General features: G+C 39.4%; 1 protein-coding gene and 1 non-coding gene across 3 annotated transcripts in view; one reads left to right on the forward strand and one right to left on the reverse strand.

Moving 5' to 3' along the window:
• Positions 1–21,445, reverse strand: part of BLM (BLM RecQ like helicase) — a 112,329-nt gene that overhangs the window by 22,622 nt on the left and 68,262 nt on the right. For both annotated transcript variants that reach the window (XR_011648483.1, XM_023584952.3), the window contains exons 11-16: positions 20,374–20,487; positions 19,430–19,528; positions 19,025–19,173; positions 11,155–11,261; positions 9,930–10,090; positions 1,334–1,529 (exon numbers count right to left, since the gene is read on the reverse strand). Coding sequence is in view for 1 of the 2 variants with exons in the window: in XM_023584952.3 (XP_023440720.2) it covers positions 1,334–1,529; positions 9,930–10,090; positions 11,155–11,261; positions 19,025–19,173; positions 19,430–19,528; positions 20,374–20,487 (826 nt within the window). In the remaining variant the exon portion in view is untranslated. The remainder of the gene's footprint in view (positions 1–1,333; positions 1,530–9,929; positions 10,091–11,154; positions 11,262–19,024; positions 19,174–19,429; positions 19,529–20,373; positions 20,488–21,445) is intronic.
• On the forward strand, positions 688–791 carry LOC111760868 (U6 spliceosomal RNA). Its single transcript, XR_002794446.1, has one exon. It is a non-coding gene; the product is annotated as a U6 spliceosomal RNA (small nuclear RNA).

Here is a 21,445-nt window from a genome sequence, read left to right on the forward strand (position 1 = left end):
TTGATATAGATGTGGAGTGGGCACAACCATTCTAAGGTCCACAGGATGGAGGAATAGAGTATGGATTAGAGTGGACTTACTGATATTCTATTCATGAACTATTGTGATTAGTAATCGAAGAAAATGTGGCATTGGTGTGGAGAAAGTGGCCATGGTGGCTGCTGGGAGTAGGGAGTGGGAGGAAGAGATGTGATGTGGGGGCATTTTCGGGGGTTGGAGTTGAACTGGGTGGTGCTGCAGGGACAGTTACCGGACGTTGTATGTCCTCCCATGACCCACTGGGTGGACTGTGGGAGAGTGCGGGCTATGGTGTACCACTGGCCATGAGGTGCAGCGGTGCTCAGAGATGTATCCACCAAATGCAATGAATGTCTCATGATGATGGAGGAGGCTGTTGTTATGGGGGGAGGAGCGGGGTGAGGGGGGTGGGGGGTATATGGGGACCTCATATTTTTTGAATGTAACATTAAATAAATAAAGACAAAAAAAATAGGGGAAAGGAGAATAGGGGGAGGATGTTGGTTACCTGGGAATTCACAATAAAAAAAAAAAGAGGGGATTAAACAAACATGAAATAATCATACCTTAGAATTCTATGCAGTCAAGCTATGCATACTAATTGGAAAAACAATTGCATTCTAGTGATGAATGAAAAGATTAAATTACTATATATGAAAAAAGCATGGTGCTTGCTATGGCAAGACACATACTAAAATTGGAATGATACAGAGATTAGCATGGCCCCTGCACAAAGGATGGCACGCAAATTCGTGGAAAAAAAAAGCATGCGTAATAATTCCATTTATGTTTTAAAATACATGCATTTGTGAAAGTCAAACACTAAATACAACTATTGCTACTCTGATGGGGGGGCAGGGGAATGAGACAGGAGAGGGCTATATAGGGGGCTTTTGCTCTACTGTTTGTGCTTTATTTCCTATGTGGTATTTCAGAGTTCACTATAGTCTTTATTTTTCTGCATGTTTGACATGTGTGTTGTATGCAAGGATGCCTGCAGAAATTGGTCCTGGAAGGATACAAAGGAAACCAATAAGAGTTATTTCTTGGGGCAGGACTACAAGATATGTTTTGGAAACTTTCTGCTTTATAAACACTCCTATCATTTTATCATTTGAGTTTTACATAACAAGCATGTACTACTTTCATAATAAAAATGAGCTAAAATAATTTTTTTATATCTGTTTAAGCACTTCTGTTTTCCTAAGATTATTTTAAGGAAAACTGGACCCACACTACCACAAGAAGCAGGAAAGCGGAAGTACGTTCACGAGCCTGGAGAGGACAGACGTCTCCACGGGGACACTGGGCTTACTCAGTATAAGTCTTTTCAGTCTGGTCACATCATGGTAGGTGTAGAACAGCAGGCAGTGAGATATTTCACCATCTCGTCCAGCTCTGCCGGATTCTTGGTAGTAACCCTCCACGGATTTAGGGAGAGACGCATGGATCACGAATCGCACATCGGGCTTGTCAATTCCCATTCCAAATGCAACTGTAGCACAGATAACCTGATGTAAAAGCAAAAGCTTATTAGACTCCCAATGTGTTTAAAGGAACACTTTAATAATAGATGCTTCTAAAAGCTCTAATCCCATTTCACTTTAAAATGTACTCCACACAACTTAATAACTTAATTCCACCATTTAGCATGAGTAATATGAGATTTTCACACTGAAAATTTGCCATTCTATTAAGACCCAAAAAAGTAAAGAGATGAAGAGCTGCTTGGTGAGACGGGGACTTTCTTTTGGTACTATCATGTAAGGGAGCCAGAATCAACCAGTCACTCCCTGACGCGTTGACATTGTTACCTTACTTTTTTTTTTTTTTTTTTTACCAGGGCCAGGAATTGAATCTGGGACCTCACACATGGAAGCCAGGCTCAATCACTGAGCCGCATCAGCTACCCTGAGTTGGCCTCTTCATTTGTTTGCTTGTTTTTTTGTTTGGTTTGGTTTTGAGGAGGCCCCGGGAGCTGAACCCGGGACCTCCCATGTGGAAAGCAGGCGCTCCACGGCTTGAGCCACACCCCGCCCCCTTTCCATTTCTGAAATTGAGGTTTGGGGGATGTTGCTCACACAGCCCTGATATTCTGGTCAGTGATCAGAAACAGCGTGTTGCTCAGGAGCTCCGGGTTCCCAGGTCTGATCTTCCAGAGGTAAGAGCTGCCAGCTCCCGTGATGATTCAGGTACAATGGCCTTCTCACCTGCTCCAGAGCTTACTGGCAGTTTTCCCAGTGGTATCGCCTCGTCATACACCAACTCCTTTATTCATCAGCTGATTTCAAAGCCAAAACTTGTGAAATTTTTATAGAAACTCATGTGGGTAAAAGTCTGAGAGTTGTTTATATTGAAGAAGAAAAAAAAAAGACCGAGGACTGTGAATCTTGGCCCATACGAAATACTTAGTGGAAGCAAGGTGATAGTTAAAATTCAGGAGCTTGGTAAATCAGTTTTTAGCAAAAGATCGTTTTCAAGTTTATCCATTTCAGTTGCAAATTTAGGTCCTATTTAGCCCAGACAAAAAAGTTATACCTCCAGGCAAAATGACATTATATAAATAAAGCTGTAAGACTTTTTAGCACTTAAAAAAATGAACTGCTACTGCAAGAACAATATTTCAAAAGCAAATGAAATATCTGGCAGCCAGACTGAAGCTTTTGACATGGAATTGAGTAACCGTGAGTACCAGAGAAAGGAACTGCAAGCTACAGACGACGCGGACAGAAAATGGGTACATTTATCAACACTGGGAATGGCAACGGCCAGCACTGGGGGCTAGTCATCCATCTGAATTTATGGCCCTTCGATCAAAGTCAAATCTCCTTGGAAATAGAAAGTCTCCGGTAGCCGCTAGAGGTGGAGAGCAGGCAGAGCGGCTGCGCAGAGGGACGTGAGACGCCGCGGCCGGAGGGCTCACGCGGAAGGCCGCTGCATCCCCCAAGGTCTACGTGTGGCGCGGGTGCGTGTGCGCCAGGCAGAGCCTGAGACTCCCAATAAAGCCGCGAGGGTGCCACGTCTTTCTGAAAGCCCTTATCTCTCGTACCTGGGAAAACTTGCTTGGTTGAGCTGGTACTTCCTTCTTTATTTCGGTGGTGTTGTTTTTAAAACTTCAGGCTACAACCATTTCTTTGTAAAGGAAAACAACCGAGTTTTATTCTGTCTCATGAATCTAACAGGCTCAAGGTTGTCCAGCTGGTGTAGGATAGCATTATATTTGACTGTTAGGATTAGCTAGTCTGAAAGCAGAAACGATTAAAACCAAAAACCAAAAACAGGATGCCTCATCTCTTTTTTTTTAAAGGAGGTACCAGGGATTGAACCCAGGACCTCGTACCTGGGAAATGGGTACTCAACCACTGGGCTACATCTGCTCCCCATCATATTTTTTACTGTATTTTTTTTTAAAAGAAGGAATATATATATAGTCATTGTAGAATATTTAAAATACACACAAAGATTCAAAGAACTTGGAAAAGTCCCTTTTAATTACATGATTAGGAGCTATTGCTCTTAAATTCTAGACTATTTTCTTCTAGGCTTTCTTCTGTTCATTTTTTCCTTCTCAATTTTCTTTTTACATGATTGAAATTATATATATTTGAATCAGATTTTCCCCCACATCATCAGCACTTTAATATCTTTATATTATTAAAAAAATTCTTCTTAAATCATTTTTACTGGTGGGAATATACCATAATGTTCCCAACTGTTGTCTCAGGACACTTACGCTGTTTACAATTTTTCACTATTAAAAAGTGCACCGACGTAAATACCACACCCACAGTTTAGATTTAGGGCTCTTGATGAAGCCTGCCATGTTATTTTCCAGGAAGGCTCTCATGAGGATTGCATGAAAGCACCTCTTACAACATCATCACCAATACTTTCCTTTTTTTTTTTTCCCCCAATTTAAAAACAAGCCTCTTTTATTCTTCTAGTTTCAGTGTCCAGAGGCGACTGGTTAACAGGTTTTCAATGCACAAATCATTTCATTCCCCCACAGCCAGAGAGGAATAAAAACTGTACATCATCTCCAATCGATATTTATCAGGGACCCGGGGGCTTGTCATCCTGCTGGCCCTGCGCAATCTCCAGGGTCTGGCAGGAAGAGGTCTGTAGCTTTGGGACTTGGCGCCTGGCCCTGGAGAGGAGTTCTCTAACAACCTGACTGTCTCTAGGGAGGCAGCAGCACACAGCAGACAGGGTGTGGGTGGGGTTAAAGCCCCGGGAAGTTGCTACCAGCTACAAGGGAAGCTGGGGTCAGAGTTCAGGGCCTGCTGGACAGGAATGGGAATCTGCAAGGGGACTAAAAGGGCAGGAGAACACACAGGGCTAAAGTAATAGGGGGAAACAGGGAAATTACTTCTACTGACATGAAAAGGCAGAACAAAAGGGAGCCAGGGGTTCGGCAATGAGGAAATAGCTCAGGAAAAAGCACCTTCCCTGGGGGGCCTGGTGGTTGCCCTTCCTCCACAGGCATGAATGGGAGGCACGGGGGAGAAACGGGTGCACAACATCTAAACAAGCCCGCCTGGGGAACATCAGCCTCGCGGAGGTCTCGCAAGACTTCAGAGCTTTGGATAGGCAGAGGCCGAGGGGGGTAGCAAAGACTATCATTTGAGTTAGAAATGAAAAAGAGAAGGCACCTCTGAGGAACAGTATGGAACCAAGCTGCATAAAGCGACCAAGGCTCTGGCCAAAGTTCCAGCCGCCAGATTGCAGAAAGAGCTGAGCTGACGGCCAGTGCAGAGGCCCGGAGAAGAGCACTTCCACAGCGTGAGGACAGCCAGCCAGCCGCAGGCCTGGACCTGCCAGCGAGGAGGCCTAAAGAAGCTTCCTTGGTCCTGTCCACCTTGAAGGAGCAACGAGCACATGCCAACAGGTGGGGCAGCTGGGGCCCTGCAAGCAGCACAGGAATGAGAGGGGTTAGGCTAAGCGCGAGCTGGATGTTGCAATGCACCGGGGAGTGCAGAACATGAAAAGCAGAGCTTACTTGCTGATGTTTGCAAGATAAAGAAGTTCCATGACCCCCATGGGGACAGCTACTGCCCCCCCCCACCCCGCTCTGGCTGTAACCTTTTCTGCAGATGGCTCAGAAATGACCTCTGTCTCGGGCTTGGGGCTGGACCATGATGCCTCGGAGGGGGATGAGTCCATCGATGTCACGGTGCTGACCCCCCACCAGTCATCAGAAGCCTGCTGGTAAAGCAGCGGGGATGCTGCCTTCCTGGACGACAGCTCTGGGGCTGACTGGCCCACATGGTTGAACTTGGCAATGGCCTCGATGGGCTCACGCTCACCATCGCCTGTGCTCTGCGGTCACATCTGGGGTAGATCTTCAGCCAAGATAGTCTCTCCGTGAGGGCACACAGCAATCCTCCACGCCTCCTCTGCTGTGGATGGGGCCCTCCAGCTCCCTGGGGCTCGGGAAGATGTTCTCAGCTGGGTGAGGACGGTTTTCATCAGCTCATTCAGGTGGGCTTGACGGGACACCTGGTCGTGGCCCCAGGCAGGGACATCAGCGAGGCCTGAAGAGGATGGCGAGGTCGAAGGGGTCCATCCTGCTGTCTTCGCTGAATTATCACCAATACTTTTTAATTTTTAAAATTTACTTTATTATTATTATTTATCCCCCACTCCCCCAGGTAGTTCTATTGTCTGTCTGCTCATTCTTTGCTTGCCTTCTCCAGGAGGCAATGGGACCCAAACCAGGGACCTCCCACATGGGAGGGGGCTGCCCAACGGCCTGAGTCACATCCACTTCCCGAGCGCTGCGCGTCTGCTGGCTTGTGGCACCTGCTCGTTTAGGTTTCTGCTCATTGTCGCAGGTGTGGCGTCTGTTCGTCTTCTTTAGGAGGCACTGGAACCTGAACTCGGGACTTCCCATGTGCTAAGTGGGCACCTAACTGGTTTAGCCACATCCGCTTTCCTCACCAACACTTCTAAACTTAGAAAGCTTTCCAATTAGAAACCATATATTTTATGTATCACAACCTTATTTATCTATCTATAATATATATTGATGTGAAGATCTAAAACAATACTCCCCCATCAGGTAACCACTACAATTAGTTGAATAATCTTTCCCTTCTTTAATTTTTAAAAAAGATTTATTTATTTACTTCTCTTCTCCCTATTGTTTGTGCTGTCTGCTCGTCTTTTTTTTTTAGGGGGCACGAGGAACTGAACCTGGGACCTCCCATTTGGGAGGGAAGCATCTAATTGCTTGACCTATATCCACTCCCTGCTTGTTTTTGCTGCATTTCCTCATTGTGTCTCCTTGTTGCATTAGCTTGCTGTCTTGCTCGTCTTTTTTAGGAGGCACTGAGAACTGAACCCAGGACCTCCCATGTGGTAGGCAGGCACCCAACTGCTTGAGCCACATCCACTTTCTTGCATTAATTTTTTAAATTAAAATTTCTTTCTCCATCTGGTTGGGTCATCATGTTTTTGGTGCATCCCTTCGCCACACGGGGGCCTTGTGCCTTACCACACACTGCACAGGTCTGGGACACCTTTTTCCTTTTTCTTTTACCAGGAGGTCCCAGGGTTTGAACGCAGGTCCTCCATATGGTAAATGGGAGCTCAGTTGCTTGAGCCACATCTGCTCCCCTCATTAATTTTTTTTTTAAAGATTTATTTATTTCTCTCCCCCCTGCCCAGTTGTCTGTTTTCTGTGTCTATTTGCTGTGTCTTGTTTCTTTGTCCACTTCTGTTGTCAGCAGCACAGGAATCTGTGTTTCTTTTTGTTCATCATGTTGCTGTGTCAGCTCTCCATGTGTGGGCGCCATTCCTGGGCAGGCTGCACTTTCTTTCGCGCTGGGTGGCTCTCCTTCCAGGGTGCACTCCTTGTGCCTGGGGCTCCCCTACGCGGGGGACACCCCTGCGTGGCACGGCACTCCTTGCGCGCATCAGCACTGCGCATGGGCCAGTTCCACACGGGTCAAGGAGGCCCGGGGTTTGAACGAAGGACCTCCCATGTGGTAGAGATGGATGCCCTAACCACTGGGCCAAGTCTGTTTCCCCCCTCATTAATTTTTAATGCCTTCCTTATCATATATCAAGTTTTTATACATATTCTAGTCTATTTCTGGGTTTTCTGTTCCACTGATCTGTCAATGTACTGCAAAGCTAGTGTTCATGTTGTTATTTTCTTGTTAAACTCCTTTAGCTATTCTCCTTTAAATATTCTTTCAGGGAAACTTTAGGAAAAGTTTATTGCAGAAAAACCCTGGGCTTTTGATTAGTTAAATGAATAAATTAATTTGGAGAGACTCACATCAGTAATTATTTCAGGAATGATACAAATAATATATTTCCTGAACTTCTGCATTTCAGAAAATGCCTTTTTGTTGCTTTCAACATATATGATAAGGAGCGAGGTGTGGAGTTCTTGAGTCCCAGGGTCCCTCTTTTGGCTCTGACAGTCCTCCTTGTCTTGTCTATCACAGCAGTCTCAGGTAGGTCTGTTTTTTGTTCTTTGTAGAGTAACCTCTTACTATTATGCATACAGATCATTTCTTTTAGCTTTGTGTTATGGATGGACTCACGTCCCCCACAAACACATGCTCCAGTCCAAACCCCCTGTTTTACGGGTATGAAATCATTTGTAAATGGGACCTCTGAAGATGTTATTAGCTAAGGTGAGGCCAAACGGAATTTGGGTGAGCCTTAATCTGATATGATGCAAGTCCTTATAAGCAGAGGAAATTTGGACATGGAAGAGTACGAGACAGAAGGGGACAGAGGTAGAGAATGAGTTATGTAAAAAAAAATAAAATAAAATAAAAAATAATATTATTACAAAGTCAATAAAAATAATAATAATAATAATAAAAAAAGAGAATGCGTTATGGATTGCCAGCAAGTCAACACCAGAACGCTACGGGCTTCAGGGAAAGCACGATCCTGTCTACACCTTGACTGGACTTCTAGCCCCCCAAACTGTGAGGAAAAGTAATTTCTTGCCATTTAAGCCAACTAGTCTGTGGTCTTTTATTATAGCAGCCCTGGCAATCAAAGACACTTTGTAAGTTAAACAATTTGCTGAACCATGGTATGAGTTTTGGCGCAGTAATTTTATGAGAAAATCTCTTAATCCTGTTATACATTTGTTATGTAACTTAGATACACATTTGATTATTGTATTGGTTTCAACTATTTTGGGCACACTTAATTATTCTTAGGCTGAACCCCATTTCCTGTTGCTAACAAATATTTTCCCCTTTTTTTTAATGATCACGTCCTTGTTTTTGTCCTTTGCAATCTCAAATCCATTCATCACTACATCACTACATCCCTAATTCAAATGTCTGCACTGAGTTGACCCATTTGTTTCTTGATATATAATTCTGTTGTTTGTTTTTTTTCTTATATTTTCTTATTTGGATAAGCTGCATTTTTATTTCTCCCTTCATCTCAGCCTGTGATCTCCTTATAGCAAACTGTTCCTAGTTCATATAAGCCATGTCTTCTTACAACTTTATGAGAATACTTAGGCTGATATCCTCTAAGATTTTCTTTTCTTTTTGATTATTTGAAGATTTTGAAGTCTTCAAGGTAATGATTATGTTTTCCTAAGCTGAAAAACTTTTCATAGGCTCCAAATAATTACCAGTTATTTTTCTAAAGTACTTCCTTGTATTTAGAGATGGAGTAATCCAAAGCTGGCATTTGTCACAAAAATGGAATGTCTAGAGTGTTGTTCTCAGCTTCCCTCTTGGTCCACTTGGGTAATGGCAAATTTGTCATCTCAGAATCTGATTGGATTGATAAGGAAAAATACAGATGGGAAAAGAGTAGGTAAGTCAATTAAAAAGACAGTTCCAGGAGCAGATGTGGCTCAAGCAATTGAGCACCCCCCTCCCACACGGGACGTCCAGGGTTCAGTTCCTAAATATAAAAAACAGACAACAAGCAAAAACAGCGAGCAAACAGACAAGAGAGCCATCTTGGGCGGGGAGCAGGGGACAACAACAACACATGGGGATGACAGTTTCAGTGCTAGAAGAACTTGTGCTTATTTCTTTTATTGGAGTCATTCTGTGCCTTGGAGTGGGGGCAGACCTGCCAATAAGTCAGTGATTTCCTACTTTTCAGTGGCACTGCTTACCATTCTGATTCAGAGAGTAAGAAAATATACACTAGAATGTTTCTCAATCCATTCCCATTGATTCCCATTGATTTAACTAATAGAAACGTTTACTGGACCTTAGCATGAATGTCTCTCTTATTTATACCAGATTTTCCTTGTTGTCTACCTTTGTGGATATTTTTGCCCCCCCTGTTACCATCTCACTTTGGATATGATTAAAAAAAAATTTTTTTTATTGTGGTAACATATATACAACATAAAATTTCCCATCTTAACCAGTTTCAAGCATACAATTCATTGGTGTTAACTATATTCACAATGCTGTGCTACCAGCAACACCATGCATTACTAAAACTTCTCCATTGTTCCAAACAGAAACTCTGTATCCATTAAGCATGAACTCTCGTTCCCCACCCCTACCCCTGGTAACCTGGATTCAAATTTCTGACTCTATAAATCTACATATTCTAATAATTTCATATAAGTAAGCTCTTACAATATTTGTCCTTTTATGTCTGGCTAACTTCACCCAACATGGTATCTTTAAGGTTCATCCACGTTGTAGTGTGTAGCAGAACTTCATTCCTTTCTACTTTTAAAAGGTGGATTTTATGCTATGTGAATTACATCTAAAAAAAAAATTGATTGAAGAAAAAATGAAAACAACCTTGGAAGTCTCAAAAAAAATCTGTTTTTAAATTTCAGTCTGATTTTTGATGTTTACTAACTTACGGTAAAAACAATTTGCATTCATATTGCTTTATAGTCAACAATATAAAAAATTGTTTTCTTTTGTTTTATTTTAAGTTACCTGGCAGCCATCCTGATTAATCCACTTGTGCTGTACTTCGTCTCTAGCAGAATCACTGAGGCCAGCGTGATAAGCGAGAGCGGCAAGACCATCTCTCTGTAATGTGTCGGCCATGGTGTCACATTCTCGTCTAGAGAGGCAGTAAATTATCCCAGAGTCATCTGTCAAGAAACCAAAATGGATTTGGAAAATAATGTTTTTAACATTAACAACAGAATTTACATTACCTTAGAAATAAAACTTAATTAAGTATAATTTTAAAAATCAGAAACATCTTAAAGGCCAAGAGTAGGGGAAGGGAAATTAAGGAAGTAAAATGTAAAATGCAATATACTCTAACTATTAAAAGTGTTTTCTAAGTTTTTAGAAGACATGGGAAAATGATCAAGAAACAAAGCAGGTGAAGGCTACAAACAATGTATATGTAGTATACTAAAGGAAAGAAAGAAAAAAAGGCATATAAAAATTATTGTAAGGAAAAAGGCCAAACTGTTAATGGTGATTTGTCTCAGAATGAGGCTTGTCTTTTGCTTCTTACTTTTTTTGCTGCTTTCTAAATTTTTATCAATTAGTATATATTTTTGCTTTTACGTATGTTATCTTTAAAATCAGAAAATAAAAGGTATTAAAGAAAAAGTCAACTTTCTGTGGCAGAGACAAAGATATAGATTTACACTCTGAATTATTTATATTAGCTGCTTTAGAGAGCAGGAATGGGAGTTACTGACTTTTTCTTGCTGTATCTCTGTACTGTTTGTTCAAACAAGCATGTATACTAATTTTTAAAAAACCAAATGAATTTTTTAACAAAAAATTCTCCATGGAAAAGTGGAAAAGGGGCTACATGGAAAACAGCTATAAATTTCAGAATCTCAAATTAATATTACTGAAAGGCAGACAGTTGAGAGAAGGCACTAAAACAAAGAGTTGTATAATTCATACACTGATAGAAGCCAGAGTAAAGACAATAAAACCAAGAATTATAATATAGTTGTGTAGGAGGGAGTATTTAATATACTTTTTGTCAGGGTTTATCATTATCAAACCAAATGAGATTTTACAATTACCAGAATTGAGAGAGTGGCAATATTCTGCTCTCTAAATACCAAGTTAGTGCTCTCAAAGTGAGAAATGTTTAACATGCAATTCTACATATTCTACTGTGGTACTGAAAAGACTTTTTTTAACCTCTTCCAGACATAATTCAGCACATGGCTGTACTCACATGGGTGATGCTTTCTGATCCATTCCAAGCAATCAAACGCCACCTTCTTAGGCTTTTTCGGTAACACGTAGTATTTCAGATTATGCCTGTTAAAGCTCATGCTGAACCTAAAAGAAGTCCCAAGCATGAAATTTTAGTATGTGTTATGAGAAAATACAGTTTTAGCCATTTTCAAAAATTAAACACTGATTTTTCACAATGCAAACCTAACTATTAGTTTGTCTTACGCTGAACGTTGCCACTGGCAGCTTACAGACTGGAACACTGAACTGGGTGTTCAAGAGAAAAGAGGAGGACAGGGACAGGCAGGGGAAAGACCAGGTCTACGAGACGAGAGGAACAAAAACGAGGACTGCAGAAGAGAACTTGTAGGAAAGACAAGATAAGCCAAAGACGGCTAAAACATTATTGAAAAGATTAAGAAACACACACATGATTAGGCCACCAATGCACCCAAATTTTGACAGCGTATATAAAGAGGTGATCACAGGGCAGCAGAAAGCCTACAAATCATGGAGAAGACTTTGGATGTTTTGTCTGGGCCCAGAGGGAATGTGGGAATGTGGCTGACTCTGAGACAACAACTCCTCTGGTCTTTTGCTCTTAGCATCCCATTTCCTCTAGGAACTTAAGTGTCTCCATTATTCCTTCTCTTGTATTTTCAGTTCCTTTTCTGAATTCTTCCCTTAAGTCTCTGGATATATTTCAGGACCACAAATCCCAAACAACAGAAGTTTCTCTTGACCCTATCTTTCACTGCAGCTGGCATTCTACTTCTCTCTTTCCCTCCAATGGCAGATTTCTCAGAAGATACTTATGCCCCCGACCAAATTGCCATACATCCAATTTCAATTCTTTTCACTTCTATCCTGACTTCTGCTACCACCATCCTTTAATCAAAGCACCAGAAATCTATGGTAGTGAAGCTGGCTAGTAAGATAGGGAATCAATAGATGGATCTGGAACCTGACAAGAAGTCCACCTGGATATCAATAACCCCAAGATTCTGACACTCAGAAGAAGACTTCCTCTGGAAGCCAAGAAAAGCTCGCATAGTCCCCAAGGACGTTATCATTGGGACCTCCTGGGAGACTGATGAGAGAAATAAACAATCAGATCGGTAAACAGCTGGCACTCCTCCCCTGCCATTAGCAAAAGGGTGGGATAGTCAACAGTTTAAAAGGGCAGGCATAAGCTGAGCTCTTGCTCTTAGGCTCTCTTGCCTCTGGAACTGTTCCTGCCCTCTGTGCACCGTTCTCCCTGTTTTTCCTCTGCCATGTGCCACACAAGTAAACCTGAGGATCTATAACTTATAATGGGTAATTGTAGCCTGTAAATCAGCCTGCTTTATCACTTTTCAACCCGTTTCTTTCCACCTGGGACCCTGTTATTTTCTCCCATTTCTCTTCCCTCCCTACCTGAATAAATTACTGGCCTAACTCACCCAGCGTGCTCTTGAAATTCATTTCCCCAGCATAGTCAAGAATCTGAAAAAAAAAATATCCGGTGACAGAAGGGCTTCACGTCCTCATGTGTGTTACGTATTTCTGTGTGACAAGGAGTGAGGTATTTTGGCCCTTACAGGGATGTTCCGATTTCAGATATATTGACAGTAAAGTGGTGAGAGGGAAAATGGTTTTCACTTTATGTTTTTTTTCATCCATATTGTCACAGAAGGCATTATTCCTGAGTCTTTTGATATGGTTGTTAAACAATACTATGAAAACATCTCTCATTTATATAAAATCCTCAGAGTTCTTTTAGTGCTTGAAATGGCAGAAGACTTTCTAGCAGATTGTGGCAAAAAGGCAGAGATAAAAGACTGATACAACCATGGACTATCATTCTCAGTTAATTATTTACATTTGTTGCTACAACAAAGGAAATTGCAGTACTGATCATATTATGGCAAGAAAAGAATTGCCTAGGAATACAAATGAAGATAATCTCAAAACTTATTTGAGGTAATGTGGGTCCAATTTGGGACTGTGGCAGGAGGTTGTCTATCAGCAGGAAAGCTGTAATGATTCTGCCTGCACAAGGGTGGCCTTATTGCTTTCCCCAAGCTTTAAACTCCACTTTAATTTCAGAACAATGTTTTAGTTATAAAAAAAAGCTATGGCTCAAAAAGAGAAACAATAAAAGTGAAGTAAAGTCAAATGGCTGCTTGCACTGGGTGTTGCTGGGAGGGACCCCATCTTCTGGAAAGAATTTTCCAGAAGATAAAAACTATTGACCAATAGGGGCTTTCTGAGAAAACAAAAGAATGGAAATCACCCTACAAAATTGCAGATAAGCAACACTTGGTTATAAATCAGTTTCCCTCTGGTAGAGATAGCTTATCAGAATGGACAGGTATACCATGCTAATCAAGGTATACCTGCTTCACAATTTGTAAACCACCCCTACATAAAACGAAAATTAACATCAGCCATTCAGAACATTTCCTTGCTTGCTTCCCTGTTTCCCTATTAGCTTCACCCTTCCACTCTGTTGGTTTAACTCCTTACCAAGGAATTGTTTGTTGTCCAAATAAACATAAACAAAATTTAAAAAATGCAAGGAGCAGATGCTGCAACCAGCAGGAGCGGATGTGGCTCAAGCAATTGGGCACTCACCTCCCTCATGGGAGGTCCTGGGTTCTGTTCCCAGTGCCTCCTAAAGAAACAAGCAGACGACCAGTAGGCAGAGGAGGGAGACATCTAGGGGGGAACGGGGGTAGATAAAAATTTAAAAAAAAAAAAAAAATGCTTCATTGACACAAGCGTTGATAAGGATGTGGAGAAATTAGAACCCTCATACACAGCTGATGGGAATATAAAATGGTACAGCCATTGCGGAAAGCAGTCTGGCATTTCCTCAAAAAGTTAAAACACAGGGGAAGCAGACTTGGCCCAATGGATAGGGCGTCCACCTTCCACATGGGAGGTCTGCGGTTCAAACCCCGGGCCTCCTTGACCCGTGTGGAGCTGGCCCACGCGCAGGGCTGATGCACACAATGTGTGCCGTGCCACGCAGGGTGTCCCCGCATGGGGGAGCCCCATGCACAAGGAGTGCGCCCCATAAGGAGAGCCGCCCAGCGTGAGAGAAAGTGCAGCCTGCCCAGGAATGGCGCCGCACACACCGAGAGCTGACACAAGATGACGCAACAAAAAGAAACAGATTCCCGGCCGCTCACAACAACAGAAGCGGACAAAGAAGAGGCAGCAAACAGACACAGAGAACAGACAACCGGGGTGTGGGGGGGTGGAAGGGGAGAGAAATAAATAAATAAATCTTTAAATAAATTAAAAAAATCAAAATAAAACACAAAACTACTCCATGACCCAGCAATTTTACCCCTAGGAATATACCCAAGAGAATCAAACCTTATATTTATATAAAAACTTGTAAGCAGCATTATTCATAATAGCGAAAAAATGCAAACAACTCAAATATCCATCAACTGATGAATAAATAAAATGTGGACCATACATACAATGGAATATTATTCAGCTATAAAAAGTAATGAAGTACTGGTACATGCTCTAACAAGGATGACCTTGAATCACTATTTGAAGTGAAAGAAGCCAGGCACAAAAGAGAGAAGAGAAAGGGGAGTGATTGCTAAGCGGTATGGGGCTTCTTCTGGGAACACAATGTTCTAAACTAAGATCATGCGGATGGTAGCACTACTTTGTGAACATACAGAAAATCACCAAGTTGTACACTTTAAATGGGTGAATTTATGGTATATGAATTAAATCTCAATAAAGATTAAAAAAAAAAAAGGCTTGGGTGCCAAAGAATTATATCTTGACTAAAGGGAGCACTGGATATTGCCATTAAATGGTAAATATATACCAAATGACTCATGTCATTTTAAACTTACGTGTGAGGAAAGAGAATGAACTCGTGCTCAATTCTTGTTGTTTTTGAGACTGAGAAAGCGTCACTGAAATGTGTACTAAATAGCTTATGTGGACTGAAAAATGAAGTCAGAATTTTTTTTTTGGTGGGGGATAGAAAAAAACAAGTCAAATTTAGCAAATTGTTTTGGCAATGAAGACTGCCTTTGCCAAATTAGGTTACATGATATTCATTGTCCATTATTTGAAAGAACTAAATCTACAGCTCCAAAATGTTGACAAAACTATATTTAAAGCATATTATATGCTGTATAACCCAGCATTTCTATTCTTACATATATAGCACTCCTATGTAGGAAATATATATATACCTACTTTAACCCAAGAGAAAGGAAAATATATGTCTACATGATAACTGACACATAAATGCTCAGAGTAGCATTATTCATAAATGCCCCCAAATGGAAACAACCCAAAGGTCTATCAACTGATGAATGGATAAATAAAATGTGGTATATCCATATGATGGAATATCATTCAGCCATAAAAGGGAATGGGGTACTGATACATGCTACAACATAAATGATCTTTGAAAACATTATGCTAAGTTAGAGAAGTCAGTCACAAAAGGTCATATATTGTATGGTATCATTTATATGAAAAACCACAATAGGCAATTCCAGAGACACAGAAAGCGGCTTAGTGGTTGCCGAGGGCTGGGGAAGGGAGGAATGGGAATTGACTGCTAATGGGTAAAGGGTTTCTTTTCAGGGGAATGAGAATGGTCTAAAATTATATGGTGATAGTGCACAATCCTGTGTATATACTAAAAAAAAAAAAAAGAACTATATACCTTAAATGGGTAAATTTTATGGTATATCAATTATAGGCTTTTCATCTTTTTAAAAGGTCACTTATCCTACAAGGCATACTTCCTTTATAAAGCTCCACCTGACCCCTTCTCATCAATAGTTAGTTACCTTCTGATTACCATTAATCGTGGCTCCCTGAGTCCCTGCAGTCTGTAATATGTCTCTCTAAACACTACTTACTTTATTCTGCAATTTGGTGCTGCTTCCAGATGGATACGGGCAATGTTGACTCAAACACCAATCACATCTATACTTTCAAAAAGTTATTTGAGGGAGCAGAGGTGGCTCAAGTGATTGGGCGCCTCCCTCCCACATGGGAGGTCCCGGGTTCAGTTCCCGGTGCCTCCTAAAAAGAAGACCAGCACACAACAGACAGACACAGCAAATGTGAACAACAAGGGGATGGGAAGATATAAATACAATAAATCTTAAAAAAAAAAAAAAGTTATTTGAAGGACATAAGAAATTTCTATCATTTCTTTTAACTCTGAGCATCTATATAGCTGATCTAAAAGAACAGTAGATTGCATCTGGCACAAACTGATGGGAAAAAGCTAAAAACATTGCCTATTAGAAAAAAGTCATAAAGCATACAACAACTTGGATGAATCTGGAAGACATTAGGTTGAGTGAAGCAAGCCAGACACAAAAGGAAACTACTGTATGACTGCATTACAATGAACTAAATATATTATAAAACATATTGTTTGATTCCATTTATATAAATTCTAAATAAACAATTTATAAAGATTAAGTTTGATTAGTGGTTATGTAGGGCTAGGGAAGGCATGCTAAGGTGTGTGGAGTTTCTCTTTTTGGAGTAATGAAATAATTCTAAAATTTTTTGTGATGGTGAATGCACACGTTGTGATTATACTAAAAGCCACTGAGTATATACTTTAGATAGATTATATGGCATATGAATATATCTCTGTAAAACTGCTTAATAAGTAAATAAATTGTGTAAGAATAGCCAGAAATAGCATCTATGTACAGGAAGGGAAACATTGAGAGATTGAGAGGTGAAGAATTTTCTCGTCTGTTTTATTATTATTAAATAACAAAAATGTTCTAATAATGATTAAAGTGATGAATGCACAACTATGTCATTATACCAAATATCATTGCTAATACACTTTGGATGAACTGTATGCTTTTATTACTATGTATCAATAAAATTAATTTGTTAAAAAAAAAGTAGCAGATTTCTGGTTTATGGGCTATGTGTTAGAACCTAAAGTACAATATGAATTGTGTTAAAAATACGTATTAACTATGGGAACAAAATATCTCTTTTCCCTTTATTTCATAGAAACACCCCCTCTGGAAGTGAGATTAATTAAAATATTCCATTCCAGAATTTGAGATTATACACAAAAGATTCTGATTATACACATAAAATTCTTCCACTCAAGTATGACCATTAGTGCTATGTGAAAGAATTATTAGTAACTGAAGATTTTAGGGCTGGAATCCAAAAAAAACAGATGATTTATAAAGTGTCAATTTAATCTGCTAAGGCCTTTGTAGTTAATGTTATAATCCCTTTCACATCATTCATATGGAACTTTTAGTTGTTTTTACTGCTTACAATGTTTAAAGTTCCAGCCTATTGTATTTATTCCCAAATGAACAAAAGCTGTGCTTTAAAAGTTTACCCGGATAGCCTTTTCAGTCATTACTCCTTTACAAACACTCCAGATTAATATTTATACCTCAAACTCAAAGTGCCCACTAGTAAATTAGGATGAAAAAAATATTCTAGCCTTGGTACACAATAAGTGGTCAATAAATATTTACTGCATTAATGAACTTACCAGAGAATGCACCAGTCTCTACAAACTCAGGAACAGAAACAAAACAACCCAGTTCAACCTACATACGTGAGGATACTTTCTATCGCAGTGCTTGTTATTACTTATGGATTTGGTGGCAACAAGAAGCACTTTATTTTTATTGTGGTAACAAATACAACACAGAATTTCCCATTTTAACTACTTATATCTGTAGAGTTCAGTGACTAATTACATGCACAATACTGTATTACCAAGACCACCATCCATTACCAAAATCTTTTCATCACTCCAAAGAGAGCTCCTCCAGCTATATTATGTATTAACTTCCCATCCCATCCCCAACTCTCCACCCTTGGTAACTTGTAGCCTACATTCTGTCTCTATGGATTTACTTATTCTAGGTATTTCACCTAAGTAAAATCATACAATATTTGTTCTTTTGTCTGGCTTACTTCACTCAACAGGATGTCTTTAAGGTTCATCCATGTTGTAGTATGTGTCAGAACTTCATTCATTCCTTAGTATAACTGAGTAATATTCCTTTTAGGTATATACCATGCATTTTGTTTATCCATTTACATGTTGATGGACAGCTGATCCAAAAGTTGCCTTTTCCTTATGTGTGAATAATATTGCCATGAACACTGGTGTAAAAATATGTTTGCATCCCTGCTTTCAATTCCTTTGGGTTTATACCTCGAAGTGGAATTGCTGGCTCACATGCTAAGTCTATATTGAACTTTCTGAAGAAACGCCAAACTGTTTTCCAGTGCCTGCATCATTTTACAGTCTCACCAACAGTCTACAACGGTTCCTATTTCTCCACTTGTTCACTAACACTGTAATAAGCATTTAGCTGTTGAGATGAAAACAAAGTTGGAAAAAAAAAAAGTTACACATAATTTCTGGGCTCTTTTCAACACCCTTGATATACCTAAAACTTTAAGGGAAAATGAGAAAGCAGGGTCATTTCTCATTTCATAATGTATTCTCTGGGATGTATGGAAACCAAAATGAGAAAATAAAAGCTAATTCATTACTGGGACAATGTCGGGGTCAGGAAGTACAGCAGGCAATTTATCTGTACATCCAAAGTAGGCACTGGAACAGTGTTTTAATTTCAGTAAATGAAGAAAAGCCCCAGGGACCTGGTTCCTAATCTTTGCTGCACATTGGAATCACCTGAGGATCTTTTAAAAAAACTCCTGGCAGCCGGAACATTCTGATTTAATTGGCACAGGGTGGAGCTCAGGCCCTGGAATTTTTTACAGCTCTGTAGGGAATTCTAATGTGCAGCAAAAGTGTGTGAAGCACTGCCCTCGGGTTTTAAAATTCATGACTTTCAACAACTTACACCTGAGGTTTGAGGATCTTCAGCTGAGTGAGGATGTCCTTCTGTACCCTGGGATTAGCCGTGGCAGTAAGAGCCATCACGGGAACGGAGGGAAACTTCTGGCGAAGCATATTCATTCTTTTGTAATCTTGACGAAAATCATGTCCCCACTGGTTGGGAAAAAAACACTGCTTTTCAGACTGCCTGGTTCTTCACACGAAAAACCAAAGCTGGTCAAAAGATTAAATTTCCACAAAATGCATACAATCATTAAAATGGTTATCAACAAAACAGAACCATCTATTTTTCAGTTAAACAGAACAATTTACTCACGTGGGTGTCTCTTCAGTTTTGAAAATGATACTGATTTATTATAAAGATATAATAAATATATCTTTATTTCAAGAAATAAAAAACAGAATTTACCTGACTGACACAATGTGCTTCATCAATAACAAAACGTGCCAAGAGCTTCCTCTCATACAGATTTTCCAGAGTAGAAATCAGCCTATTACTCGCACAGATCTAGATCATAAATGTATTAATATAGTTACTAGACATTTTAAAAGTTAAACACTACATCACTTCAGTGATTCTGTCATTAAGTTCCATTACAACTCAAGTTGTATTAAAATTAGTTATTTCAATCTATGAAGAGAAGAAATAACAGAAAATAGCAAATCAGACATTTTAGAACTTTCACCCACATTCAACAAAGTTATATATTGGGGCCAGTGGTTCTTAAAACTTTTTTTGCTGCCTTAAAACATCTAAGCGTCACTGTGCGTTTACACTGGTAACCTCGTTTCGGATGTCTTTTGTGAGCACATGCTGTAAAATGAGGGGCAGTTCTCAAAATAACTGGATTGCTCTCCTCAAAAAAGTCAGGATTATGAAAGAGAGATGGAGAAATGGTATAGATTAACGGAGATTAAAGAGAAATGGCAAATGTATGCAATGCCTGATCTGGGGTTTTCTTTTGCTACAAATGGTGTTGTTGGGACAATTAGCAAAACTTGAATAAGGTCTATGGATTAGGAAATAGTATGTGCTAATATACATTTCTTGATTTTGATCATTGTACTGTGGTTAGGTAAGAAATAATTGTTTTTAGGAAATGCACAGTGAAGGATTTAAAGGTAAAGGGATATGTCTGCAACTTACTCTCAAAGTGTTTCAGGAAAAAATATATAAAGAGTGAACAATAAAGCAACTGTAAAATGTTACCATTTGGGGTTTCTGGGTGAAAGTTAAATAGGAATTCATTGTACTATATTGTACATCAGTATGTAAAATTAAAAAAAACAAACTAAAAATATGTATCTCTGGTGGGCTTTAGTATCATCTTTAAAAATGATACAAATACAAACCTTTTCTGGAGTAACATACAGAAGTTTTATAATTGGGTCTTTTTTTGATAATTGGAGGTAAATACTTGTAGCTTCTGAGTCAGTCTTATCACCTGTCAGATAGGTAGCTGGAATCTAAGTATAAAAGGAATAAACAATTTAAATTTTATACATTAATATGACTTAAGCTTACATTATCATTAGGTTTTACAAATATTTGCTGTCACGTATCTAACTTGTCAAAGGAACTCTATATCTCAATATAATAAGAAATAATTAGTATATGTTAAAAAACAAACCTTGTTAAGCATAATACAAAATATTCTTCACTTTGTTTTATACTTTACAAATCTGAAAAAATTAACCTGTTTTAAATTTAATGTTCTTATTAGTCTCCCTAATTATTTCATATTTGTAAATTAAATATGAATTCAGCACCCAAGAGATTCCAGTTCCAATGTAGGACATCCCCCCCTCAGGTAAATGTACCTTCAGGTTTATCAGCATGAAAGGCTGTGACATCATGAATATCTACCATCACAGCATCAAGATGTTTTTTGGAAAAAGACTCATACCAGTGTTCTTGTCAAGGGGTGGTGGCTCATGACCCTGAAAACAGTTCTGTTTGATCACAATATGTGGGGTTTAGTAGCATGCATTTCCTTAACTTTAGTCACAAAGAAAAATACGTACATGTGCATACGTACACACGTATATGCATTTTAAGATACAAGGGAATGAGAACTATGCTTATTTGGTAGCAGTAAAAAAAGAAATCCTTTCATATTAGTAAAAAAAAAAAAACCAATTACATCAGCAAAATACAGGTTTAAATTTCTTACTAAAATACATTAAGAATAAAAAATAAATAAAAAAATAAATAACAAAAACAAAAAGAGGAAAAAAAACAAAAGATACAAAATAGAAAAATAAAAACAAAACAAAACAAAACAAAACAAAAAACCCAAAAAAGAATAAAATCAGATTCAACTACAGAAGATTATCTATATCGGAATTTTCAGACTTGTGCTTAACTGTACCATAACTCCTGTGCTTCATTCTTACAATTCATGAACTAGTAAATAAAAAAGGT

This window comes from Dasypus novemcinctus, chromosome 3 (assembly GCF_030445035.2).
Source record: "Dasypus novemcinctus isolate mDasNov1 chromosome 3, mDasNov1.1.hap2, whole genome shotgun sequence".
Classification (NCBI taxonomy): domain Eukaryota; kingdom Metazoa; phylum Chordata; class Mammalia; order Cingulata; family Dasypodidae; genus Dasypus; species Dasypus novemcinctus.